Genomic DNA, 27,872 nt, shown 5'->3' on the forward strand with positions numbered 1-27,872 from the left:
ATTTTGCAGTTGTGTACATCCATACAAAGACAGTATATTTATAAACTTAAATAAAATTAATAAGTTCCTAAGAAAATATGATTTACTAAAATTGACTTGAGTAGAAATAGAAAATTTAAATTGAAAGATTTCAGCTAATGGAAAATTCACCCACACCTGTCCCCCAAAAAGCAAAAGAAAACTGTAACATGAAACTTTAAAAGAAATATAATATATTTAAACAAGCATTTGGATGGAGATATATATATATATATATATATATATCTTGAATCAGAAAATCAAACACTGAGACAAAAAAAAAAGGTTAAAACCAGGAAGAAATAAAACAAGAATTGATTAAACTCAGGAAGTAAATCCAAGAAAAAGAAAAACTACCTGAGAAATAAATAAAAAAGTATAATATGTTCAATGGAGAAATGTTAAATAAACATTTAATAATGAACGCTGATGAATTACAGGAAAACAACAAAAAGATTAAAAATAAGATTAAGAAGAATAAAAATGGCTACAGAGCAAGTACTTGAAATGAAAGACAGAAAAGATAAAAAAAAAGAAAAGAAAAAAGGAGTCCCTGAAAAAAAGAAACCAGTTATATAGAACTAATTTAAAACTATAATCCAAAACTTTCAAAAAGAATCCATATATGAAAGGGTTAACTGGCTTGAATTGACCTGGAAAGGTAAACTCTAAGGCATAACTTAGCAATATTTAAATTTTAAAGATAAAGGAAATAAAATTTAAATTTAAATATAAATAAAATAAAATATAAATATAAATGCTAAAAAATAAAATACAAGGTTAAATAACAAGTCACTAGATAAAAGTGTCAAATTATTTCAAAGGACAAGTAATCCTGACCAGAATGGCTCAGTTGGTTGGGCACCATCCCACAAAGTAAATGGTCCCCAGTTCAATTCCCGGTCAGGGCACATGCCTGGGTTGCAGGTTCAGTCCCCAGGAGGAGTGGACAAGAGGCAACCAATTGATGTTCCTCTCTTGCATCAGCATTTCTCTCACTCTCTTTTTCCTCCCTCACCTCTCTATAAAGTATATAAAATCTTTTTTAAAATAATAAAATAAAATAAAATAAAATAAAATAAAATAAAATGGCAAGAAAATTATGCTAGAATCAGACTTCCCAAAGGCAACATTCAAAGCAAATCAAGAGTGAAGTAGCATTTTCAAGAAAGTTAAGAGGGGAAAAATATGAACCAAAGAATTTATATATAGCTAAGTTGTCCATCAAGTATCAAAGCTATAGAACAACTGTGAAACATATAAGAAATCAGGGAATACAGTATTCAAAAACCCTATAAACTTTATCTGAGAGATCCAAAAAAGAGTTAGGGAAATGTCATAGAAGGACTGAGATGAACATTTACTATATTTACTTGTAGCTCTAAGATTAAAACAAAAATGGGATACAGAAGACATTAACACATAATGAAGTGGACCTTGTGGATATACATTTAGAACCTTATACCTTGTTAACAGAGAATACATCTTCTCGAGCACACACATGGAACATTCACAAAAATTTGATCATATATTAGGTCACAAAGAAAACATCATTAAGTTCCACAAGTAAAAATATTACAAACCACACTCTGAATGTAATGTAATCAAACTAAGAATAATAAAACAAAACAACAAAGAGGTTTTTCTATCTGGCAACATTTTTTTAAACCTATTAAACAACTGTTAGGTAAAAGGGAAAAACATAAACTAAAATTCCTTAATTTCTAAAAGAACAAAATACTATATATTGGAATATACAGTACACATTAAAAGCAGTGTTTAGAGAAAAATTCAGAAGCTTAAAAATGTTTGTCAATTAAGAATAAACAAATGAAAATAAATTCCCAGCTCAAAATACTAGGCAAAAAAGGGAAACGAAAGAAAATGAAGACAAAAAAACTGATGACAAAGAAATCAGAAAATGGTAGCTCTAATTAATAAATCAAAATCCTTGTTCTTTGACAATTTAACAAAGTAGACAAACCACTAACCAATTTTAATAGGGGGAAAGGGAACCAGAAGAAATGATAAGGGAGAGATAAGCACTGAAACAGAAAATATTTTTTAGCCATATACAGATTATTCACACACCTCAATGTCAATATATTGATAAACCTAAATAAAATCAGTAAGATCCTAAGAAATCATAATTCACCAAAATTGGCTAGATTAGAAATACAAGATTTAAATAATCCTATTTCCATAGAAGAAATAAAGTTATTAAAGCATTTCCCTACCATAAAAGCACCAGGCTCAAATAGTTCACAGGGGAATTCTACCAAATCTTCAAAGAACAGATAATCCCAATGCTATATAAACTATTCCAGTACTTAAAAATTAGAACCTACTTCCGGCAAGATGGAGGAATAGGTGGACGCACCGTACCTCCTCGTACAACCAAGACTAGAAAACCAATAATTTACAACAATAATTTACTATCAGAATAACACCCAGATCCGGCAGAAGATTTATCTGATTGGAAGTCGGGCAGCCAAGAAGTTGAAGTAGACGCGTTCATCCGGACTGGTAGGAGAAGACGAGCCGGCGGGCGCGGGGCTGGCACGGGTCGGCGGCTCGCGGAGGTCGGGGGAAGGTTTGGCGCGAAAAGCCATCCGGGGGCGCAAGAAGGCAGCGGTGATCCCTGAGTACGCAAGCTGCGGTGGGCAGACCCAGAGGGGTAGCGATTGTGGACCAGGGCAGAACTCGCGGCCCAGAAGCCCAGACAAGGGTCTGAGTCCAGGGGAACGGAACTACCGCCATTGTTTTCTCCCGCCCCGCTCCCGCTCCCGCCCCGCCCCCACATATAACGTCACAATCTAGCGACTGGGGTGCCCAGCCCCAGTAAGCACCTAAGGCTCCGCCCCCCACCATAACTAGAGCAACCAGACCGAAAAAAAAAAGGAGAGACAGGGGAAAAAAAAAAATATGTTTTCAACAGAGCAGATCAGTCCCCCAGGACTCATCCTTTTGAGCGACCAAGAATTAGCCAATCTATCAGATGCGCAGTTCAAAACACTGGTGATCAGAAAGCTCACGGAACTGGTGGATTTTGGACGAAATTTAGATGAAAGAATGCAGATTACCATAAAACAGATGCAGGAAGACACGCAGAGGAGAGCCAATAGTGAAAGGAAGGAATATGAGTCTCAAAACAATACAGTGGACCAGAAGGAAGATAGAATCAACCAAGCAGGAAAGCATGATGAAATAAGAATTCAAAAAATCGAGGAAAAGATTAAGAGCATCCAAGACACCTTTAAACGTTCCAATATCCGAATTATAGGGGTACCAGAATCGGAAGGGGAAAAGCAACAGATTGAGCACGTATTTGAACAAATAATAAAGGAGAACTTCCCCAATCTGGCAAAGGGAACAGTCTTCCAAGAAATCCAAGAAGCTCAGAGAGCCCCAAAGAAGTTGGACCCAAGAAGAAACACACCAAGGCACATCATAATTACATTAGCCAAGGTAAAAACGAAGGAGAGAATCCTAGAAGCAGCAAGAGGTAAGGGGACAGTCACCTACAAAGGAGTTCCCATCAGACTGTCAGCTGATTTCTCCAAAGAGACCTTACAGGCAAGAAGGCGCTGGAAAGAAATATTCCAAGTCATGAAAGACAAGGACCTACATCCCAGATTGCTCTATCCAGCAAAGCTCTCATTTAGAATGGAAGGGCAGATAAAGTGCTTCTCAGATAAGGTCAAGTTAAAGGAGTTCATCATCACCAAGCCCTTACTTTATGAAATGCTAAAGGGACTTATCTAAGAAAAGAAGATAAAGAAAAGACATGTATAGTAAAAGGACAGCAAACTCACAAATATCAACAACCACACCTAAAGCAAAACCAAAAGAAACGAAGTAAACAATTAGAACAGGAACAGAACCACAGAAATGGAGGGCACATGGAGGGTTAGCAGCAGAGGGGTGGGAGGAGGAGAGAGGGGGAAAAGGTATAGAGAATAAGTAGCATAGTATGTAGGTTGAAAATAGATAGGGGGAGGGCAAGAATAGTACGGGAAATGTAGAAACTAAAGAACTCATAAATATGACACATGGACATGAACTAAAGGGGGAAATGTGGGTGGGAGGGGGGTACAGGGTGGAGGGGAGAGAAGGGGGGAAATGGGACAACTGTAATAGCATAATCAATAAAATATATTTAAAAAATAATAAAAAAATAAAAATAAAAAAGGAAAAAAAAAATTAGAACCTTATATTCTTCTTATGAAATCAAGTATATCACTGTTACTTCAATCTGATATTCTAAAGTTTAAAAAGTATAGACAATATCATTTATGACTATTAATGAAAAATACTAAGTAAAATATTAATAAACAATTATCAACACCACAATAATTAAAAGTAATATACTATGGCCAAGTGTAATTTATTTCAGGAATGCAAGGATAGTTCAACATTAGGAAATCCATAATATAATGTATCAAAGTAATAGATCTAAACAGGAAAATAACATGATTATCTCTAAATGTTGAAAAAGTCTTTGACAAAATTCAGTACTCAATCTTGTTAAAAAATTCCAGGAAAACAGTAATTGACAGATATTTCCTTAGAACTGTTTTTTTAATAACCCTCAGCATTAAAGTCAGCATCTTACTTAAAAGAAAACAATAGTGTCATTTTCACAAATCAGGACCAACATAAGAATGCCCACTATCTCCACTGTTACTTAACACTGTCCTGTAGTTACTGCAATATGCAAAAGAAAGTCAACTAGAGGCATAAGACTTAGGAAACAAGTAAAACTATGTAATCTGCAGATAATATAATACAATACCAAAACAACAAACAAAGAAAAAAAACCCTGAAAATCATTGCTAACCTAACTCAATCAAGAGTCAATAAGGTAGCAGGATATCAAGATAATACACTGAAATCAACAGACTTCATAAACATAAACAATAACTAGTTAGAAGGTTAGAAGAGAAAACCCCATTTAAGAGCAACCAAAAATATATAAAACATAGGAATAAATGTAATAAGAAATGAGCAAAACCTATATGAGAAAAACTTCATTAAAATACTCTTCAAAAACAAAAAAGTTAACTAACAAATGGAAAAACATTCTTTGTGCTAGAATAGTAAAACAACATAATAAAGATGTCTGTTCTCTCTAGTTAATTCACTAATATAATAAAAATACCAGTAACCTTTTATTAGGTTCATAAGTTGATACCAAAGTTCATACAAAAAAGTAAACATGTTAGAATCATTAAGGGGCTTCCAGTCAAGATGGAGATGTAGGTAAACACACTTTGCCTCCTCACACAACCACAAGAAAAATCACAAATAACCTCAAAACAAAAAACACCAAAGCTGGAAGAAAACCAAACTGTATGGAAGTCTGACAATGGAGGATTTAAAGACAAATTCATCCAGACAGGTAGGGGGGGTGGAGACAGGGAGTTGAGGCACAGAGGACAGGTGTGGCACAGAGCATGGCAGTGGCAGTGGGAAGGCAGTCCCACATTCACCTGTGGTGGATAAAAATTGGAAGGGATACCTTGGAGGGAGTGAGGCCCGAGCATGCAACCCAGGTTTCAGCACGGGAAGATGGAGACTCACAACTTATGGCTGTAAAAACCAGGGGGGTTGGGCAGCATAAGAAATTGCTGGTTTCTCAGGAGAGTCTGTTTAAAGCCCCTGCATGGGCTTTGAACATATGCAAATCCATATCACTATCTGTAGCTATAGCTTATTTGTTTCACTTCCAAGTGTATCATGGCAAATGAATAGGGCTTTTGTCTGTTTGTTAATAATGTCCAAGGATTTGATTTAAAAAAATAAAATAAAAGAACCCTTTAACTTTACTCTAGAATAAATAAAACTTAATTCATTTTCCTGCCAAAAAAAAAATAGTCAGAGGACTTGAACAGATAGATATTTTTCCAAAGATATACAAACAGCCACCAGGTGCAAAAAAAGGTGCACAACACCACTAATACTCAAGAAAATACACATCAAAACCACAATGAGATATCACTTCACCCAATGGCTTTTTCAGGATGGCTATCATGAAAAAGTCAAAAGGTAAAAAGTGTTGGTGATGAGGTGGGGAAAAGGGAACCCTTATGCACTATTGATGGGAATATAAATGGTACAGCCGCTATGGAAAACAGTACAGTGTTTCTCAAGACATTAAAAAGAGAACTACCATATGATCCAGCAATTCCACTCATGGGTACATAGCCAAAGGAAATGAAAACAGGACCCCTGAGTTATCCGTATTCCCATGTTGATTGCAGCATTTTCCACAATTGCCAAGACTGAAATAACCTAAGTGTTTGTCAACAGATGAGTGAATAAAGATGTGAGACAGACACACAGATACACACACACAAACACACACACACACACAATGAAATCTTATAGAGCCATCAGAAAAAAAAAAAGAAATCCTACCCAAGATTTCTAGTCAGGATGGCAGCATAGGTAAATGTGGCTCGCCTCCTTGTATAAAACAACCATCACTCAGAACTGGCAAAAAAAAACAAGTTGAATGGAAGTCTGTCAACTACGGAATTAAAGCAACCACATCCGTCCAAACTGGTAGGAGAGGCAGAGATGTGGAACAGACTGGTCCCACAACCACATGTGGTGGATAAAAATTCGGGAGGCTATCTAGGGAGTTAGGAGTCCCAACCCCACACCAGACTCCCAGGCCAGGGTCCCAGTGCCAGGAAGATAAGCCCCTATTACTTCTGGCTGCAAAAACCAGTAGGAATTGAGTTGGTGGAAGAAACTTTTGGAGTCCCAAGCAGTTTCTCTTAAAGAACCCACACATGGACTTAATCAGACTCACTCCCTCTGAGCTCCAGTACCAGGGTAGCAGCTTGAAAGGAAGTAGTGGTATACAAGGAGAGAGGGAAGTGTCTGGCATCAAGGTGAGAGCTGGGAAACAGCTTTCTCCCAGACAGAAAGGCAGGACACTGTCTCTCTTCTGAACCCTCCCTACATACAGCCATAGAGCAAGCAGGCTGTTGCCATATCTGAGACTCCATCAACCTAACTAACACTGTTTGCCCTACCCTGGAGATCCCCAGAGACTCCCTCCCAACTACCCTATGGGCCCACCCAAGCTGCTTTTCCATGAATGGCTGGTCTTGGCTCATGCTTCACAACTTCCTAAACCCTCTCAAACAAGCAACAGCCAGCCTCAGGTAGCCCTCAGACCCCTGCCTCTTACTAAGAAATCCCAGGCCCAGCACTAGCAATAACTAGCCTAGACTCACAGCTTGACTTCACCTGGGAATCTCCAAGCCCAGCACAAGTAGCAGCCTTCTCAAACTGCTTTATAGCTCAGGCAGGGTGGTTCCAGGAAAAACACAGTAGGAGGCTAACTTTGGCCTGCAACACCTGAAAAACCCTAGGGCTTGCACACCCAGTGGTCAGCAACAGACCATATCAGAACACCACCAACCTGTCCCTGTACAGCTGATACTCCACAGAGGGTGGAGGTTGGTGGTCAGAGGTCACAGACAATCCTTGCAGCTGACAAGTCCTTCCCAATGACCTGCCAACAGTAATCAAGGCTCAACTACAAGAGAGTGTACTCAGCCCACACAAAGGGCACAACTTGAGTACCCAGGTTGGGTGATAGAGGAGGCTGTGCCACTGGACCCTACAGGACACTTACTACATTAGGCTACACTACCAAGACACAGAGTCAAAACAGCTCTACCTAAAACATAGAAACAAATACAAGGAGGCTGCCAAAATGAGGAGACAAAGAAACATAAAAGAACAGGTCAAAACTCCAGAAGAAGAGCTACACAAAATGGAGATAAGCAATCTATCAGATGCAGAGTTCAAAACACTGCTCATAAGAATGCTCAAGGAATTTAGTGAGGACCTCAACAGCATAAAAAAGATCCAGTCAGAAATGAATGACCCTTAATTAAAATAAAGAACAATTTACAGGGAAACAACAGTATAATGGATGAAGCTGAGAATCAAATCAATGATTTGGAACATAAGGAAGAAAAAAACAACCAATCAAACAAGAAGAAAAAAGAATCAAAAGAAAAAACAAACAAACAAACAAACAAGGATAGGGTAAGCAGCCTCTGGGACAACTTCAAGCATTCCAACATTTGCAAAATAGGGGTTCCAGAAGGAAAAGAGAAAAAGCAAGAAATTGGAGATCTAGTTGAAAAATAATGAAAGAAGCCCTGGCTGGCGTAGCTCAGTGGATTGAGTGCGGGCTGTGAACCAAAGCATCGCAGGTTCAATTCCCAGTCAAGGCACATGCCTGGGTTGCAGGCCACAACCCCCAGCAACCTCACATTGATGTTTCTCTCTTGCTCTCTCTTTCTGCCCCGCTTCCCTCTCTAAAAATAAATAAATAAAATCTTTAAAAAAATAATGGAAGGAAACTTCACTAATTTGGGGAAGGAAATAAGCATGTGAGTCCAGGAAGCACAGAGTCCCAAACAAGATGGATGCAAAGAGGCCCACTCCAAGACACATCATAATTAAAATGCCAAAGGTTAAAGATAAAGAGAGAATCTTAAAAGCAGCAAGAGAAAAGCAGTTAGTTACCTATAGAGGAATTCCCATAAGACTGTCAGCTGATTTCTCAAAAGAAATTTTGCAGGCTAGGAGGGATTGGCAAGAAATATTCAACGTCATAAAAAGCAGGGACCTATAGCCAAGATTGTTCTATCCAGCAAAGCTATCATTTAGAATCGAAGGGTAGATAAAGAGCTTCCCAGACAAGAAAAACATAAAGTAGTTCATCATCCCCAAACCATTATTATAGGAAATGTGAAAGGGACTTATTTAAGAAAAGAACATCAAAACTATGAACAATCAAATGGCAAAAATACAAATCTATCAACAATGGGATCTAAAAAACAAGCTAAGCAAACAGGAAAATCAGAGACAGAATCATGGATACAAAGAGAGTTTTAATGGCTGCCATATGGGAGGGGAGTGTGGGGGAATGGATGAAGACACCTGGGGATTAAGAAGTACAAACAGGTAATTACAGAATCCCATGAGGATGTAAAGTACAGTATAGGAAATGGAGCAGCCAAAGAACCTACACATGACCAATAGACATAAACAATGGTATAGGGATTGCCTGAAGGAGTGGTGGGTGCTGGGTGGATGGGGTCTAAGGGGGAAAACTTGGGACAATTGTGATAGTATAATCAATAAAATATAATTTAAAAAAGGGAATCCTACCATTTTTGACAATATGGATGAAAGGGCATCACGCTGAGATAAGTGAGACAGAGAAAGACAAATACTCTATCACTTAAATGTGGAATCTAAAAAAGCTGAACTCACAGAAACAAAGTTGAATTGTGGTTAACAGGGGCTGTGGAGGTTGGGGAAATGGGGAGATGGTAAAAGGATAAAGACTTCTAATAATAAGATGAATAACTTCTAGAGATCTAATGAACAGCATGATGATTATAGCTAATACTTTAAAGTTGCTAAATGAATAGATCTTAGTATTTGCACCACAAAGAAGAAATGGTAATCATGTTATGTGATGGAGGTATTAAATAATGCTATGGTGATCATTTTGCATACATAAATGTATCAAATCAAGAAGTTGTGCACCTTAAACTTACACAAAATTATATGTCAATAATATCTCAGTCAAACTGGGAAAAAATGGCCTTGGGAAAAAGAAAAGTGCTGTAGACATTTATGCTGTATATACATACCTGTCTGCATTCATGTTAGACTGAGAGTTTAGAGAGTTGTCCAACTCATTCTCACTTTCTTCTGACTGGCTGTTAACAGCTTCTTCTTCCTCATCATCTACTTCATTAAGAGCCTTTCTCAACACAAAAAACAGAATAACAATACTGGTGGGTTATATATAAACTCATCCTTTCTTTCTTTTTATCATAATAGAAGAGCAGTCCCTCTCTCTAAGGTCCATGCATAAGTTTTACAACCCAAACCCTCTCACCTCCTCCATCATCTGCCCTTTCCTTCTCCTGCATCTTCAACCTCTCTCTCTGTGCACTGGCTTCAGCTCATCCACATTCAAATATGAGCAACTCTCTCCCATCTTATCCTGATCCTATATCTCCTCAAGCCACTACTTATCTTCTTTCACCACCACACTTCTAGAAAGATCTGTCTTCCACACCTCATTCACCATCTATGCCGTCACTTTGCTTCTGCTCTACCACTCAAACTGCTCTCTACAAGGTCACCATCACAAACTTGTTCCTAAGTCAAATGGATATCTGTCAGTCTTTGCCTTCCCTTATTTCTATGACTTATCAGATATCAATGACCACTCATTTCTTTCCCTCAAAATCTTTTTTAAAGGGTTTTATTATCTTTTTTAGAGAGGGGGAAGGGAGGCAGTAAGAAAGGGAGAGGAATATCGATGTGCCAGAGAAACATGAATGGGTCGCCTCTCACAACCTAGGCCAGCAACCTAAGCATGTGCCCTGATCAGGAAGCAAACAGGCAACCTTTCGTTTTGCTGGACAACACTCAACCCACTGAGCCACACTGGTCAGGACAACCTTCAAAACCTTCTTTGGTACACTCTTCCCTTTAACTTCCACTATACATATTTTCTTGGTTTTTCTTCCTTCTTCTGGCTGTTCCCTCCCAATATCCTATATTGGTTTTTCTTTTTCTACCCCTCCCTTATATCTGATAACTCAAGGTCTTCTCTTTGGACTTTTTTTCTCCTTTCACCTGACTCACTTTCTGAATGCTTATATTTAATTCCAAAGCTGCAATTACCAGTCAGATGCTATTAATTTCCAAATTTCTATCTTCACCCGATCTTCCTTGAGCCCTAGAGACATTTATATCCAACCACCTAAATGCCTAAAAGATATCCCTGGCAAAACATACTATACACGTAGACTCAACATGTCTAAAACTGATCATCTTCCTAAGCCTCTCCTATCATTCCTGGCATATTACCTAAGACCATAAACAGCATCCCCATCTACTCAGATGCTCTAGCCAGCAGCTGGGAATTATTTTTCTTTCTCACCTGTCACAGCCAATCAGCCACCCCAATCCTGTCAGTTCTACCCCTTTTTAATAGCTCAAGCTATCCCTCTTGCCCCCTATCTTCTTCCTACTGCCACTGCTTTGGATTGGGTCCTCACCACTCCTCACTAAGATCCCAAGCTAAGTCTTCCACCCAGAGGCTCTCGCCAGTCTTGTCCCTCCCAATCCATCTTCCATGGTGCAGTCAATTTCATCATGACCCCATTCTCAAAATTCTTTAGTGGCTTTCCTCTTACTTCCTGCTTCCTTAGCCTTCCATAACCTAGCTCCTCCCCGTCTCTCTAACCTCAGCTCTGGCCACTTCCTCAGTCCCATGCTAGAGACCACCATTATCTGAAAGCTAACATTGTAGTAAGTGCCAAAACATAAGTAGTTTTTAGCTAGGGATATAACTGATGGATTTTGGCTATTTAAAATATATATATAACAGCCTATTTAATTGCCTTTGTAGAAAACAAGATACTTATCAAGTCTTTAATTATTCTGGACACTGTAATTCCCTGGGATTATCCCTCTAAATGATGACTTCCCTTTTTTCAGAGAAGATACATAGACTAGGAAATTGCATTAAACAGGGACTGAGTCCTAATCATTCATAAGAAGTTTTATTTCAGTATTAAGCTTTTCATGGACTTTTAAAAAATGTTTATTATCTCAAAATTCTAAACATTTTGATTAAGAGTTCTAATTAGGTTAGGATATAGCTAGTTAAAGTTCTACTGCTATAATATAATTTTCTCATGAAACTAGTCAATAAATGCGACGTTTCTTGGGTAGTTACTCTTTAAACATACGAATGCATTAGAAGAAACTAACATTTAATGAAGAACCACTATCTAATGTCATGCTAGGCACTTTACATAACATCTCAGCTGACCCTCATAACAACCACAGCAGGTATATTCTATTACCATTTAACAAAACACCCTGAGCCACCTCAGATACTTTAAGAAATCAAGTCAAGATGAAACACCTAGTCAGCAGCAGAATATGAACACAGACCCACCTGACTCTGTTGTTCCCGTACCGGCAGGCAGTGGCAGCGGTCTGTGGAGCCAGGCAGCCTACATTTCAATGTCATCTCTGATGCTAACTAGCTACGTGATCTTGGACAAGTCACTTAAATTTTCTGAGCCTCAGTTTCTTTTCTCCCCATCGGCTAAATGAGGATAATAGTGCCTACCTCCTAGGTAAGTCACTCAATATGGGTTAGCTATCCAATCTTATCTTGTTTAGTACAAACGCTAATCACAGAAAGTACAATATGATTAAGAACAATTCTAACAACCACAACTTGGTATTTGTTGGCATTCAGGCTTTTGAAATGGTTACCACAATGCCTACCTCAACTTAAACTTAATTTCAGCATGAGCACTTTGGCTGGAAGCAGAACACGTTACCTGCGGCTCCACGACAGATTTCCCAAGGATGGCCTGGGTGACAGGGTCTTGATTTACCACAATGGGACCCTGAGAGGAATCAGGAGCCACTGTTACATTTGGAAAACCTGCCAAAGGAAGATGTTGTGATGACTTTAATTAAAGTGATTTCACACAAACACTATATACTGCTGTAGTTTTGTATCATCATGAAAATTTTTAATGATAATAGCAGCTCACACTTTTACACTGCTTACTATATGCCAGGCACAGTTCTAAATGCTTTATTAAAGCATTTTACCCTCACAAAATCCCATAAAGTTGTTACTATTATTATTTTACAGATCAGTAAACTGAAACTCAGAGACCTGAGGCAATGGACCCAGGGTCACACTAATAAGTGGCTGAGCCAGGATTCAAACTTTAAACTAATGATCTCTTTTTAAAGATTAAAATAAGCAATGAATTATATACACATTATGAATAATACTATGTATCTGAGAAGGAAGGAAGTTCCTTTCAGAGAGAGACTTCAATTGCTTTGAATTTCAAATTAAGTTTCACTCAAATTACATATAAACATAGTTACTTCAATTATATGGTAATTTGATACTGGTAAACTAAAAATTAAGTCTTATTTTAAATTATAAAATCTTGTACATTGCACTATAAAACATTTTAGTAGATAATAACAACTTACTTTTCCTTAGCTGACTAATTCATAATAGTTAATATTCCTAGTGAAGAACAAGTTATAATGAATGTATGGCTGACAAGTCTTGTATGCTACCCACTCTAGAATACTTATAAGTAACACAATGCCTAAAAAATATGTTAAATTCTTCCAAATAGCCATTTGTGGTTAATGCAGAAAAGAAGCTTTTGTCTGAATTGAATACTTTACCTGTGCGCCTACGAGGAAAATCAACAAACAGGTCTTTGGCTGCAGCCATCAAATGATCAGATTTTTCCAATGCATCCTGCATCTTGTATTGATCAGAAAGAATCTAAACATGTATTAGGGATAAACGTTATTATTCCGAAAAAATATATACTTACCAAATCACAATGGAAAAGTCCATATAAAGGCATGAAGCATAGTAATAACCATAGGTAACTAAAATCCTTCCGTGATTATATCCTTAAGAACCAGCAGATGGGGCTATTACAATAATTAGTAGATTTCAAATGCTTGGCTGCAATCCTGAGAAATACTGTACACTATTAAATTGTGATCCCAAACCCACATGTAAATGTAAATGTAAATATATAACACAATAAAATTTTATTCAATCTTAGTCTTTAGAAACCAATTTGATATTTTCTTTTAATTTTCTGTTCTACTTTTTATTTTTATTTTTTTAATCCTCACCCGAGAATATGTTTATTGATTTTAGGGAAAGAAAAAGGGAGGTGGGGGAGAGAAACATCAATCAGTTGCCTCATATGAATCTCAACTGGGGATAGAACCCTTAACCTAGGCAAGTGCCCTGACTGGGAATTGAACCTGCAAGCTTTTGGTGTATGGGATGACACTCCAACCAACTGAGCCACCTGGCCAGGGTAGTTTCTGTTCTACTTTGTAAAATGATGGTTGTAATTCACTAATTTGATTTCACAATCTGTTAAGAAGTTGTGATCCAGTTTGAAAAACCACTGATTAAAGTTATGAATCTTTGAGCCATAAACTTAAAGGTATGAATCTCTGAGGCATAAACTCAAAGGTTTCAATCACTAAAGTGATTTCATAACCCACAACTTCAAAGTCATGATGTAAAATATGAATTTGGGGGCATTAAACAAATGTGTGATGCTTGTTTCTGTATTTATCAACAATTCAGGTTTTTATGCTGGAGGGATGAGGACTTTAAAGATGGTTTACAGTAGTGCCTCTGGTCGTGCATTTTCAACATAATTACAAACAAGAGTGCAGGCTAGAGTAAGAGCAAGCCAACACTACCCATCACTACCAGAGGGCATTCTTAAGTGGAAAGGAGTCTCAAAACTGGAAACTGCCCAGTTTCCAACACTGGCTCAAGTCAATAGGACATCTAGTAGCAAACGCTCTCACCAGAATTTCTCTAGGCCATGTGCACAGTATATAATATGATCTCAGTTACTGTTTTAAAACACAGGGGAAAATAAGGGATTTTCCCCTTATTTGCCTCCAAGTCACATTCTGACTTTTCTTCCCCTGCAGCCAAGCAGCTGCCTCACTCAGGTAGAGAAACTAAAAGTCCTGGATTTGTCCTTTCCACAAAAAGTAAGCTTTGGAATGGTATAAGACAAAGAGGACATTTGGAGCCAGAAGACTGGGACCTAGGTCCAGTCAAAAGATACTAAGCAAAATCTAACCACTTTAACCTTAGTTTCTTGATGTGTCCATGAAGATATAAACACCTATCCAAGCCCACGGGGGTGTTACAAGGATGTGGACACACTGGAAACCTGTACATCACTCCAGAAATATTTGAGAACGTTGTCACATCTTAAATCATATTATCCCATGCACTAAATCTCTATCCCTAATTAGCATCTTGCAAGTGTGTGCATTTAGAGCTTAGGAGAGGGAATAAATGGAGCATTATAATATATTGTTTACACTAGAAAAATGACACAGAGAATATTTCCTAATGGCAGTTTCAAGAATTTACTACTTTTTATGAAACATTTTTGACCTCTTCTCAAAGTAAAGAGAGATAACTGACAGAAAAAGAATGTGAAGGAAGATTTTGTCATATCAAGACCTGACATCAGTTATAATGAGCTCTCCAGTACAGCCACTGCCCTCTCCTCTCTGCTAGTCTCTGCCCACGCTCCTTTCAGCAGGTGGGCTGAGTGGCCACAGCTGGCTTTCCTTTACTCTTTCTAGATTTCTTTATCACTCCTCTCTGACGAAACTCATCCTCTTCAGAGGCAAACCAAATGTCTGAGAGCCCATCTCTATGTACCGGGGTGGGCAAAAATAGGTTTACAGTTGTGAGCACATGAAACAGTTTATTCTTGTATTATTATTTATTAACTATTGTATTATTTTCCATATGAACAACTGTAAGCCACTTTTGTCCACCCCTGTATAATACTTCCGTAGATGGGTTTGCAGATCACAAAGCCAAACTTACAAATAGTGGTACACATCTTGGATTTTCAAAGAATCAGTGAAGATCCATCTAAAAACACTATCAAAACCTTCTCATCCTAGCACCTTTGTTCTCTGGTAATAAAAACCTGACAGAATTGGGAAATTACAAAGAAACTTAGGAAATTATTTACCTTTGGAATTTATAAAATCTATCAAAGCCTCCCTCTCTCTGATTTGGACTTCAAACATTATCTTCTTGACATGAGTGAATCACAGAGAATGAATAAAAGATTACGTTGGCCAAAGAGCTTTTCTCTTAATTCAAATTAATCTAAGAGCCCAGCTTCTAGGGGATGGGTCCTGGTAGCTTTAATACGAGCCAGGATCCAATAAAAAATCCTGAAATTACCTTGTGGAGAGAGGGCCCCCTGTGGTACAGGCTTCCCCTGCTAGGTGAGTGTTGTGGGAACCCATCTGTATCAGTGTGCCACCTGGCACTGCTGTGAGAGGCTATGTTTGGTTTCAGTGAATTTTTTTGAAGACTTTTTCAATGCATTTGCCCATTTCATGATGGATGATTTACAGGCACACCTGCCCACACCGCCCTAAGTGTTCAATAGTTTTTCACCAAAATCAGCGTGACCCCTCTGCCCCACCCTACCTATTCACCCGATCTCACCCTGAGTAACTTTTTTTGTTTTCCCCAGATGAAAAGAGTCCTCAAAGGGATACATTTTGTCCACGTGGAAGACGTGAAACAAAAAACAGCAGAAGCACTTTGGGCATCTTTTTTAGGCATCCAAATTGACAGGGTCATAAACTGTTTTGAGCAGTGGAAAAATCATCTCCATAGGTGTATTGCATCAAATGGAGAGTATTTTGAAGGTGACTGAAGTTTAAACATGTAAGAATAAATACACAATTTTTTATAAATAAATTCTGGGTTTTGGGGGCTCCCTCCCCCACACATAATGATTAAGCCAAGGAGACCTGCCCAAGGAGGCTTCTTCCTTTAGTCCCATCATGTCCTTTAACAGAGACATCACAAACTTAACAACACTGAAATAGATGAGCATATCTTTTGCTTCAGCAATTCCACTTTTAAGAATTTATGCTAGAAATATACATGGACCCAGAAATATATTCCAAGATATTCATTACATTATTTATACTGGCATGGCCAGAGACGACCTGTAGGTGGTAGACACTGCCACTTAACTATCAGTATCCTTTCTTTCCATCTTCCCTTTAACAGACGAGTTCCCCCGTTTTAGCTAAGTACCTAACTCGATTTCCCAACCATTCTTGCAGGTGGGAATGGTCAAGTGACGAATTTCTGGCCAATAGGATATAAGCCAAAACTTCTGGAGGTTATATAAAAGGAGTAGCATGCATGCTCTTTCTTGCTGTCTGCTGACTATGACAGAGCGGCAGGAAGCTGAAGCAGTTGTCCGGTACTCAGAGATGGAAGTCACGTACTGAGAGACGTGTGAAATCAGGCAGAGCCCCTATCAAACTACCATTTACATCTGATGAGTTTAATGAGAGAAACAGATTTCTATTTTGTTTAAACCACTCTATTTTGGAGTCTTTTGTTTTTCAGAAGCTTAAAATAAGCATACTCTAATACACAACCTAAATGTCCACCAATAAAGCACTGGGTAAATAAATTGTGGTACATTTGTATATAGCTGGCCGTGAAAAAGAAAAGGTAGATTTTTCAATACTGACATGGAATAACCTCCAAGATATAATACCTAAATCCCACTAACAGCAGAGGTCCTCAACCCTGGCAACATATTAAAATTACACAGAAATGTCTAAAAAATACCTCAGTGGGGCCACATCCCATATCCACTAAATCACAATATCTGAGTATAGATGTATCTGTGTCCAGATACAGTAATTTTTTCTTAACCTTTACCCAAGGACATTTTTTCATTACTCTTAGAGAGAGAGAAAGAGAGCAATATTGATCAGTTGCCTTCTCATACATTCCCCAACCAGGAACTGAACCCACAACCTGGCTACTTGCCCTAACTGGGAATTGAACCCACGACCTTTCAGTCCATGGGCTAATGCTCCAATCAACTGAGCCACACTGGCCAGGGCTATAATTTTTTTTTTTTAATGGGAGTTCTCAACCCTAACTAATTCTGACATGAGTCAAAGTTGAAAAACACTAGACTAGAGCCTGAGGACATGGCACCATGGAAAGAAGGCAGACAAACTTCACTCATCCTATCTCACCCTTCTTTCAACACCTACTTCTACTATATCTATTTTTAGAAAGGAAGGAAGGAAGGGAGGGAGGGAGGGAAAAAAGAAGGAAGGGAAGGGAGGGGAGGGAAGGGAAGGCAAGGGAAGGCAAGGGAAGGGAAGGAAAGGCAAGGGAAGGGAGGGGAGGCAAGGGGAGGCAAGGGAAGGGGAAAAAAAGTTCAGGACATGAACTGGAGCAACTGAAAAAATGAAGGAAATACAAAAGCTCAGAGTCACCTCAAAGGGGCTGCCTTTTTTCCTAGCCAAATGTGTGTTCTTAGGCCTCTCACTAAGAATCACCACACATTTAAATATATGTGACTTGTCCAAGATCACCAAAAGATACTTCTCTGCAAAGAACCAGTCTCTCTTAATCTACTGGGGTTTTTTATAAAGTCGTGTAAACATTGATTTGGGAGATATAATTCTTCCTGATGATTTATAAGATCAAGACTTCTGAATTTCCCTAAGAAGCCTAATGAATGCTTCAGAAGATAGAATGTGATTTAAAGCTTCAAGGAAAGGTCAGCCAGACAGCCAAGTGCCATAAACTTGAACACTGAACAAGAGGCAACTCTACAGACAAAGCACATTTGTTTTACAATGATTTCAACCCAAATAAAAGGACCTTTTCCTATGGTTTCCTCCTATTTCCCATATTGTTTACTCTCACACATCTGATTATTAATCCAAATACCCTACATCTGACAAAAAAAAATTAGGCCAAAGATACCCTGGCTGGGTAAGCTAAGCTGGTTAGAGCACTGTCCCAATACGACAAGGTTGCAGGTTCAGTCCTCCCTCCCTCAGGGCACATATAAGAGTCAACCAATGAATGCATAAATAAGTGGAACGACAAATCAATCTCTTTCTCTCATATCAATAAATTAAAAAATTCAAAATAAAGTATGTATGTATACACACACACACACACACATAACATTAAGCCAAAGACAAGTGGCTTACTAACTTGTTGGACAAGCACACACATTTTTTTGCAAAGTAATCCAACAGCACTACATATGAATTAAGAAAAATAATAGCAGTTTATATATATTATATGGCACTAATTATTTGCCAAGGACTGTGCTGATCACTGTAGACATCTCTTAACAATACAATCAAGCAAGTAGTGTTATTCTCATTTTAAGGAGAAAATTCAGGCTGAGAATTTAATAACTTGCTTACTGTGATTCACACTGGAGAGTCTAAGTTGTGGAGCCAGACTTGTCCCTGCTGCTTTTCTAAAACCCACATGTAGACCTTTGTATAAGGATGCAGTAATTACTAGGCTCTCCAATGTGAATCAGTTTGCGGGACGATAAAGAAACCTATTTATCCCTTTCTAACTCTGAGATATTGCAGTTCAGCATTACCTCCTTCATGATAGACAATCTCCTTTTCTCAAGATTAGAAATTTCCGGTTTCTGCTTCTTCCATTTTCTCTTCAAAGCTTTTTCTTGGAGTTCCAAGTGCACTAATGCTCTATTCTTCGATTTGTGTATTTCATGACGACGTATCTACATAGAAAAAAAAGATTATAAAAGAATGTTCCAGGAGCAAAGAAGTCACCTATTCAGATAGTAGGACCACCAAATACACTTCATTTTTTAAATTATTTCTGATTCAACATATGTATATTTATACACATATATATACATATGTATATATATTCACAGCCAAAGTTTTCAGTCTTCTATACCTACAACTACTAGACCTAGCTATAAGACAAAACAAGAGGTGTATTAATTTCTACTTCCTTTGTACAGGACTGTCCAATAAACTAGTGTTTTTCAAACTGCATGCTAGACTCATTTTGTGGGTGGTAAAAATCAACTAATGGGTCAAAACCAACATACTTTAAATGAAAGAGAATACAGAATAGAAAATAATAAGACATACTGCACATATTAAATATCTTGTTATGCTTTTCAGTTACATATGTGTATACATGTACAGTTACACATACACACACAGTGAGCATGGCGTAAAAGGCATAAAACCCACTGAGTCGTCTTCGGCAAACACCCAAGTCCTAACATTCACACATCACTACTAAGAACTGGGAATGCGGTGCATTTATAGCCCTGCGACGGCTGCATGTGGAGTGGCTGACTGGAGATGAGGGACTCCAGGGGAGTAGAATTCCTGAAGCAGAAACAGAGATTCTGAGCCACCACCTACAAGCTAGAGGGGAGGAGTTCATTGAAGTGGCTAAGGAATAAAAGCAGATATTGGCTTAACAGGTACTCTAGTATTTAGAACTAGAAATATAAACAAAACCAGCATAGCATCTGCTAAAATGTACTGCTGAGTTTCCTCCATATAAATAAGAAATAAGTTCATTAAGAGACTAACAACCAAATACTATGTTGGGATTCTGAGTAACAAAAAGCAAATGAAGACGACATTTTTAAGACAACCAAGAAAATTTGAATGTAGACTGAGAATTAGGTAATGCCAAAAAAATATTACTTTTGCTAGGTGTAGAAATGTCATTGTGGTTATATAAGCAAATGTCTGTATTTTTTTAAATACAAACTAAATATATAGGCACAATATGACATGTTCTCTGAGACTTGCTTTAAAATGCTTCAGCAAAGCTAGAGAAGGATATGACAAATGAAGGCATTATTTAAAATTTTAATAACGTTGTATCTGGGTGAACAGTATATGGGAGCTCTTGGTAACTTTGTCTGCACTTTCACATGAGCTTGAAATTTGTAATAAAAAAATTTAATCAGTCTAGCATCATTATCCTCAATGAACATTTAATGAGCTACCAGGATTAAGATCCTAGGTCCAGAAAGATGTAGAAGATATGGCTTCTATCCCTCAAAAGCACTAGTAATCTGCCCAGGGAAACTGGGCAGTTACAAAGATCTACACTATGTATCAGATGGCATATACTCAATGCCTTAGTAAGTACAACAGTTCAGAAGAGATACCAAATGTTGGACGGTTTAAAAAGTAGGCCTTTACTTCGGGCAAGATGGAGGAATAGGTGGTTGCACCGTACCTCCCTCGTACAACCAAGATTAGAAAACCAATAATTTACAACAATAATTTACTATCAGAATAACACCCAGATCCGGCAGAGGATTTATCTGAATGGAAGTCGGGCAGCCAAGAAGTTGAAGTAGACGCGTTCATCCGGACTGGTAGGAGAAGACAAGCCGGCCGCGGGGCTGGCTCGGGTCGGCGGCGCTCGGAGGTCGGGGGAAGGTTTGGCGTGAAATCGGCACAAAAGCCATCCGGGGGCGCAAGAAGGCAGCGGTGATCCCTGAGTACGCAAGCTGCGGCTGGCAGACCCAGAGGGGCAGCGATTGTGGACCAGGGCAGAGCTCGCGGCCCAGAAGCCCAGACAAGGGTCTGAGTCCAGGGGAACGGAACTGCCGCCATTGTTTTCTCCCACCCCACTCCCGCTCCCTCCCCGACCCCACATATAACGTCACAATCTAGTGACGGGGTGCCCAGCCCCGGTGAGCACCTAAGGCTCCGCCCCCCCACCGTAACAAGAGCGACCAGACCAGAGGAAAAAAAAAAGAAGAAGAAAAAAGGAGAGACGGGGGGAAAAAAAACAAACAAACCATGTTTTCAACAGAGCAAATCAGTCCCCCAGGACTCATCCTTTTGAGCGACCAAGAATTAGCCAATCTATCAGACGTGCAGTTCAAAACACTGGTGATCAGAAAGCTCACGGAACTGGTTGATTTTGGATGAAATTTAGATGAAAGAATGCAGAGTACCATAAAACAAATGCAGGAAGACACACGGAGGAGAGCCAATAGTGAAAGGAAGGAATGTGAGTCTCAAAACAATACAGTGGACCAGAAGGAAGATAGAATCAACCAAGCAGGAAAGCATGATGAAATAAGAATTCAAAAAATCGAGGAAAAGATTAAGAGCATCCAAGACACCTTTAAACGTTCCAATATCCGAATTATAGGGGTACCAGAATCGGAAGGGGAAAAGCAACAGATTGAGCACGTATTTGAACAAATAATAAAGGAGAACTTCCCCAATCTGGCAAAGGGAACAGTCTTCCAAGAAATCCAAGAAGCTCAGAGAGCCCCAAAGAAGTTGGACCCAAGAAGAAACACACCAAGGCACATCATAATTACATTAGCCAAGGTAAAAACGAAGGAGAGAATCCTAGAAGCAGCAAGAGGTAAGGGGACAGTCACCTACAAAGGAGTTCCCATCAGACTGTCAGCTGATTTCTCCAAAGAGACCTTACAGGCAAGAAGGCGCTGGAAAGAAATATTCCAAGTCATGAAAGACAAGGACCTACATCCCAGATTGCTCTATCCAGCAAAGCTCTCATTTAGAATGGAAGGGCATATAAAGTGCTTCTCAGATAAGGTCAAGTTAAAGGAGTTCATCATCACCAAGCCCTTATTTTATGAAATGCTAAAGGGACTTATCTAAGAAAAGAAGATAAAGAAAAGACATGTATAGTAAAGGACAGCAAACTCACAAATATCAACAACCACACCTAAAGCAAAACCAAAAGAAACTAAGTAAACAATTAGAACAGGAACAGAACCACAGAAATGGAGGGCACATGGAGGGTTAGCAGCAGGAGGGTGGGAGGAGGAGAGAGGGGGAAAAGGTATAGAGAATAAGTAGCATAGAATGTAGGTTGAAATTAGATAGGGGGAGGGCAAGAATAGTACGGGAAATGTAGAAACTAAAGAACTCATAAATATGACACATGGACATGAACTATAGGGGGAAATGTGGGTGGGAGGGGGTACAGGGGGGAGGGGAGAGAAGGGGGGAAATGGGACAACTGTAATAGCATAATCAATAAAATATATAAAAAAAAAAAAAAGTAGGCCTTTAAACTTCCTACAAAGCTGTAATAATCAAGAAAGTGTGGTACTGGAATAAGGACAGACATAAAGATCACCGAAATAGAATTGAGAGTCCAAACTAAACCCTTATATTATGGACAATTGATTTTCAACAAGGGTGCCAAGAAAACTCAGTAAGAAGAAAACAGTCTTTTTAACAAATGGTACTTGGAAAACTGGATATCCATTTGCAAAAAGAAATGTGGTTTATTTCACACTATATATAAAATTTAACCCAAAATAGATCAGACACCTAAACATAAGAGCTAAAACTATAAAACTTTTAGAAGAAAACATAGTGATAATAACCAGAGGGTGTGGGGGTGGGGCAGGTAGAAGAGGGGATAAATGGTGATGGAAGGAGACTTGACTTAGGGAGGTGAACACACAGTACTATACACAAAAGAGGTATTATAGAACTGTATACCTGAAACCTATATAATTTTATTAACCAATGTCACACCAATAAATTCAGTAATTTTTTCTAAACAAGGAAAATATAGGAGTAATCTTTGTGAACTTGCAGTTAGATAATGGTTTCTTAGATATGACCCTAAAAGCACAAATGACAAAAGAAATACTAGATTTTGGGGGACTTCTGGCCAAGATGGAGGCATAGGTGGATACACTGTGCCTCCTCGCACAACCAAAATAAGGTAAGCAACAAGTTAGAAAAAAGATAACCAGACCTGACAGAAAATTGAACTGTATGGAAGTTGGACAACCAAGGAGTTAAAATATACATATTCATTCAGACTGGTAGGAAGGGTGAAGTTGGGCAGCCGGGTGGAGAGTGGTCGCGACACAAAAGTGGTGGCACTGCGCGCATAAAGCATACCTGGCGCATAAGGCATCCGGAGCGCAAGACTGCAGTGGGTGGACCCTGGGCACTCAGGCAGCTGGTAGACCCAGCAAGGCAGTGACTGTGAAGCAAGGCACTGCACGCAAGGCGCCTGGTGGTCCGGGAGATTCCAAATTTGTGTGCAGATAAACCAGGTGAAATTGGGCAGTGAGAGAGACCGCACAACCCAGGGTCCCAGTGCTAGGAAATAGAACCTCAGGTCACTGACTGAAAACACCTGTGGGGGTTGAAGCGCAGGGAGAGACTCCCAGCTTTACAGGAGAGTTCGTTGGAGAGACCCACAGGGTCCTAGAACGTGCACAAGCCCACGCACACGGGAACCAGCACCAGAAGGGCCCAGTTAGCTTAGGGGAAAGCAGTGGAAGGGACTGAAACGCGACAAAGAGAGAAGCAACCACCATTGTTCCCTCTTGGACCCCGCCCCCACATACAACATCACAACCCAGAGACTAGGTTGCCCCACCCTGGTGAACAGCTAAGGCTCCGCCCTCACTTCGTAACAGGCACAACAAAGGAAAAAAAATGGCCCAAATGGAAGAGCAGGTCAAAGCTCCACAGCAAATACAACTAAGCAACCAAGAGATAGCCAACCTATCAGATGCACAGTTCAAAGCACTGGTGATCAGGATGCTCTCAGAATTGGTTGAATCTGGTCACAAATTAGTTGAAAAATGAAGGCTACGATAAGTGAAATAAAGGTAAATGCACAGGGAACCAACATTGATGGGAAGAAAACTGGGTCTCAGATCAATGGAGTGGACAAGAAGAAAGAAACAACCAAACAGAAAAGAATGGAGAAATAAGAATTCAAAAAAATGAGGAGAAGCTTAGGAACCTCCAGGACATCTTTAAACGTTCCAACATCCTAATTATAGGGGTACCAGAAAGGGAAGAGGAAGAGCACCAAGTGGAAAAGTTATTTGAACAAATAATAAAGAAGAACTTCCCCAATCTGGCAAAAGAAATAGACTTCCAGGAAGTCCAGGAAACTCACAGAGTCACAAAGAAGTTGGACCCAAGGAGGAACACACCAAGGCACATCATAATTACATTAGCCAAGGTAAAAATGAAGGAGAGAATTCTAGAAGCAGCAAGACATAAGGAAACAGTAACCTACAAAGGAGTTCCCATCAGACTGTCAGCTGATTCCTCAAAAGAGACCTTGCAGGCAAGAAAGGGCTGGAAAGAACTATTCCAAGTCATGAAAGGCAAGGACCTACATCCAAGATTGCTCTATCCAGCAAAGCTTTCATTTAGAATGGAAGGGCAGATAAAGTGCTTCTCAGATAAGGTCAAGTTAAAGGAGTTCAGCATCACCAAGCCCTTGTTTTATGAAATGTTAAAGGGACTTATCTAAGAAAAAGAAGATAAAAAACATGTTCAGTAAAATGACAGCAATTATTAACAACCACACCGAAAACAAAAACGAAAACAAAAAACAAACTAAGCAATCAACTAGAACAGGAACAGAACCACAGAAATGGAGATCGCATGGAGGGTTAGCAACAGGGGAGTGGGAGAAGGAGACAGGGGGGAAAGGTACAGAGAATAAGTAGCATAGATGGTAGGTAGAAAATAGACAGGGGGAGGGTAAGAATAGTATGGGAAATGTAGAAGCTAAAGAACTTATGACACATGGACATGAACTAAAGGGGGGAATGTGTGTGGGAGAGGGTGTGCAGGGTGGAGGGGGGTGAAGGGGGGAAATGGGACAACTGTAATAGCATAATCAATAAACTATATTAAAAAAAGAAATATTAGATAAACTGTATTCCATCAAAATTAAAAAACTTTTGTGCTTCAAAGAACATTGTCAAGAAAGTGAAAAGACAACCAAGAGAATGAGAAAAAAATATTTGAAATCATTTATCTCATAATGAACTTATATCCAGAATATGCATATACTAAAAAAACCTCTTACGACTGAACAAAAACACAAATAATTCAATTTTTAAATGACTGAAAGATTTCAATATGCATTCCTCCAAAGAGGATACTATGGCCAACAATGACCCATAAGCACATGAAAAGATGTTCAACTGCTCAACATCATTAGTTACTTGAGAAATGCAAGCCCAAACCACAACGAGATTCCACTTTGTACCCACTAGGAGAACTAAAACAAAAAGATGACAGTACCAAGTATTGACAAGTGATATGAAGGAACTGAGATCCTCATACATGCTGATGAGACTGTAACTATTACAGCCACTCTGAAAAACAGTTTGGCAGTTCCTCAGGGAGTTAAGTAATACAGATGTCACAGGATGCATCAACTTCACTCCTAGGTATTCACCCAAGAGAACTGGGAACATATTTTCTTAGATAAAACTTATACATGAATGTTCACAGCAGCATTGTTCATAATAATCAAAAAGTGGAAACACCCAAATGTCCACAATGGGCAAATCCATAGAGCCATAAAGAAGATTCATTGTTGCCAGGGATCTGGAAGGGGAGGAGCAGGGGAATAGGAAGTGACTGTTAATAAGTAGAGTTTCTTTGGGGGGGTGGGGGGGTGATAAAAATGTCCATTAATTAGAAAGTAATGATGGTTGCCTAATCTGTGAATATATGTTAAAAATTAATAAACTATATACTTTGAGAGGGTGGATTTTATGGTATATGAATTATATCTCAATAAAGCTGTTTTTTTAAACTATATATAGTAGAAACTTTTAAAAAGTAAGTCTATGATGAGGAAGCAAAGCAAGAATTAGATAGGTAGTGAAGTAGGGAAACTGTTTGAACTAAGGAAAGTAGAATGAATTTGGGTTCAAATATGGAAATACACATAGCCTGCCCAAGGAACAAATTACCACATTGACTAGTATATTTGTACAGAGAAGTAATAGTAAACAATGCTGAAGAAGTCTACAGATGTGGAAAAATGATAGATTTACACAAGGCAATACTGGACTACAGAGATTTAAACTATTGGGTTGGCTAAAAGTTCGTTTGTTTTTTTCTTTAAGATGCCTCTAGTAGCACTTAGTTGTCTCTAACTTCATTCAAAACAATTTTGTTAGATTGTATTGTAACAGCTGTCATATTAGTGTGCATTTAAAAAAAACTTATCAAAATTGGTGAATTTTTGTATAGCTGTTTTAATACTGAAGATGGGAGAAAATAAGCAACATTTTTGGTATATTATGCTTTATTATTTCAAGAAAGGTAAAAATTCAACTGAAACACAAAAAAAGATTCATGCAGTGTATGGAGAAGGTGCTATGACTGATTCAACATGTCAAAAGTGGTCTGCAAAGTTTCATGCTGGAGATTTCTCGCTGGATGATGCTCCACAGTCAGGTAGACCAGTAGAAGTTGATAGGAATCAAATCACAACATTAATCGAGAATAATCAACATTATACTATATGAGAGATAGCTGACAAAATCAATAAAGTTATTGGTGAAAATAAAAAAAAAGTGTTTTTAATTTCACAGATAAAACTAAACAAATTTTTTGGCCAAGCCAATATAAACCAAACCTATCTAGTGAAATTCTAATACAGTGGAACTTCAGTTCTCGAACTTAATTAGTTCCAGAAGGCTGTTCAAGAAGAGGTCTGTTTGAAAACCGAATCATTTTTTCCCACTAGAAATAATGTAAATTAAATTAATTGATTCCGGACACACAAAGATTCCATTTTAAACTTTCTTATATACAGTACATGTCTACTGTATTGTTTAATCTAAAAATAAACATGTTAAAAACAAAGACATTAAGTATAAATGAAAATTTAACAAAAAGCAAATGAAATGTACAGTAAAAAAATAAAAATTTATGTACACACTAGAACTTACCTTTAATGTTGAGAGCTATTGATGACTGAACATGGAGAGGAGGGTTATTGTTTGGAAGGGGGTCCCTTCCAAACCAATGTAAGATAGCTGTTCTGGGTTCTTTCTCTCTTTTGTCTCTTTGTTTCACTAGAACTTGCTTCAGGCTCACTGGGCCTCTGGCTCACTAAAAACCTATCCAATAATGTCCAAGAAAAGCACATGATACAACTATAAGATCATGAGGATTATTTTTAATAATTATAATAGAATTGAGGCATATAAGTAAGTGATATGCTTGGAATTAGTTCTCATGAGAGAAAATATAATTTCATTAATAATATTGCCACTGAATAAGTGTATTGTTCTGAACAAGTGTAGTGCATGGTTTGCTACTTCTTTGTCAGGGTGATATTTCTCAATAAAACTTTGCAATTCTCCCCATTTTCCAAGCATTTCTTTGATTAGTGAAGTAGGAATATCAATCCTCCCTTCCTTCTTCTCTACCTCTTCAATTGCAAATTGCAAAATTTAAGTTTGAGAACGACGTTCCACTTTAATGGCATGAAAGGGTTGTTTGGTGGAGTGCCAAAGCTTTGTCCAACA

General features: G+C 38.5%; 1 protein-coding gene across 3 annotated transcripts in view; it reads right to left on the reverse strand.

The window, feature by feature from the left end:
• The window catches only part of SPICE1 (spindle and centriole associated protein 1), a 63,829-nt gene that overhangs the window by 26,362 nt on the left and 9,595 nt on the right, over positions 1–27,872 (reverse strand). For all 3 annotated transcript variants that reach the window (XM_028504773.2, XM_036018102.1, XM_036018104.1), the window contains exons 4-7: positions 19,140–19,283; positions 13,327–13,429; positions 12,444–12,550; positions 9,717–9,829 (exon numbers count right to left, since the gene is read on the reverse strand). In XM_028504773.2, the coding sequence (XP_028360574.1) occupies positions 9,717–9,829; positions 12,444–12,550; positions 13,327–13,429; positions 19,140–19,283 (467 nt within the window). The remainder of the gene's footprint in view (positions 1–9,716; positions 9,830–12,443; positions 12,551–13,326; positions 13,430–19,139; positions 19,284–27,872) is intronic.

The sequence above is a fragment of the Phyllostomus discolor genome, chromosome 2 (genome assembly GCF_004126475.2).
Source record: "Phyllostomus discolor isolate MPI-MPIP mPhyDis1 chromosome 2, mPhyDis1.pri.v3, whole genome shotgun sequence".
NCBI classification, from domain to species: Eukaryota; Metazoa; Chordata; class Mammalia; order Chiroptera; family Phyllostomidae; genus Phyllostomus; species Phyllostomus discolor.